General features: G+C 42.6%; 1 protein-coding gene across 2 annotated transcripts in view; it reads left to right on the forward strand.

The window, feature by feature from the left end:
• Nucleotides 1–1,544, forward strand: part of Neto2 (neuropilin and tolloid like 2) — a 59,764-nt gene that overhangs the window by 52,564 nt on the left and 5,656 nt on the right. For both annotated transcript variants that reach the window (XM_028755535.1, XM_028755536.1), the window contains exon 8: nt 1,031–1,144. In XM_028755535.1, the coding sequence (XP_028611368.1) occupies nt 1,031–1,144 (114 nt within the window). The remainder of the gene's footprint in view (nt 1–1,030; nt 1,145–1,544) is intronic.

The raw sequence follows: 1,544 nt of genomic DNA on the forward strand, positions 1-1,544 counted from the left end.
TTTTTTTTGGTTTTTCGAGACAGGGTTTCTCTGTGTAGCCCTGGCTGGCCTCAAACTCAGAAATCCGCCTGCCTCTGCCTCTCAAGTGCTGGGATTAAAGGCGTGCGCCACCACCGCCCGGCTGGTTTTGGTTTTTCTTTTTTTTTTTTTTTTTTTTTTGTAAGTACACTGTAGTTGTCTTCAGACACCCCACAAGAGGGCATCATATATCATTACAGATGGTTGTGAGCCACCATGTGGTTGCTGGGATTTGAACTCATGATCTCTGGAAGAACAGTCAGTGCTCTTAACCACTGAGCCATCTCACCAGCCCTGGTTTTGGTTTTTCAAGATAGGTTTTCTCTGTGTATCCCTGACTGTCCTGAAACTCATTCTGTAGACCACACTGGCCTCAAACTCAGACTTCCACTTGCCTCTGCCTCCTGAATGCTGGGATTAAAGATATGCATCACCAAAGACCAGCTGAAAAAAACTTAATCATGTGTGTGTGTGTGTGTGTGTGTGTGTGTGTGTGTCTTTACTCTGGATGGTACTGTGTACTCAGTTTTGTCTGCAGTGTACAATTTCATCTTAGCAGAAGCAGAAGCAAGCACACTGTATCATGATCCAGCATAAAAATATTCACCTGCACATAGGAATAGAGACATAAAACATTGTAGAAACACACTAAAGGGATTACACTCTTGAGAGAATTATTTTTCATATTCATATTCATCATTTTTCATAGATGACAAAACATTAAAGTTTTTCTTGAACTAGGCACCTGTAATGTCAACACTGGGGAGGTTGAGGCAGGAGGATTGCTAGTTAGATGCTAACCTAGGCTATAGGATAAGACTCTGTGTTAGAAAACCAATAGGAAAGTAAGATTATCTTGGAAAGCAAAGGGCATTTAAAAAAAAGTACAGATTCCCACCTGAACTACCTCCACCCAGCTAAAGTCAGATTCTGAAGTACAAAATGAATGAAGATGAGTTTGTGATCAATATGTCACTGTTCTTAGCAACATTAGTTGTCTTTTTTCCTACAGCTCCCTGTACAAGCAGTACTTTCTTTTGCCATAGCAACATGTGCATCAACAATTCTTTAGTATGTAATGGTGTACAAAATTGTGCGTACCCTTGGGATGAGAATCACTGTAAAGGTAAGTCCAATATGAAGGCAACCTTTCTATGAGGACTGGGGTCCTTTCATAAGAAAGGACCTATCTCTCAGACACTGAGCCACCAACCAGGCAGCACAAACCAGCTGATATGAGGCCCCTGACACATATACAGCAGAGGACTGCCAGGTCTGGACTCAGTCAGAGAAGATGCACCTAACCCTCAAGAGACTTGGGGCCCCAGGGAGTGGGGAGGCCTAGGGGGGGTGACAAGGGTGGGAACATCCTTTTGGAGATGGGGAGGCAGAGTGGAGATGTGAGATGTGGAACAGTCAGAGGATGGACCTGGAGGGGGACAAAATCTGGACTATAAAAAAAGATTTAAAGATAGATAGATAGATAGATAGATAGATAGATAGATAGATAGATAGATAGATAGATA

Source organism: Grammomys surdaster, unplaced genomic scaffold (assembly GCF_004785775.1).
Source record: "Grammomys surdaster isolate TR1022 unplaced genomic scaffold, NIH_TR_1.0 126063, whole genome shotgun sequence".
NCBI classification, from domain to species: domain Eukaryota; kingdom Metazoa; phylum Chordata; class Mammalia; order Rodentia; family Muridae; genus Grammomys; species Grammomys surdaster.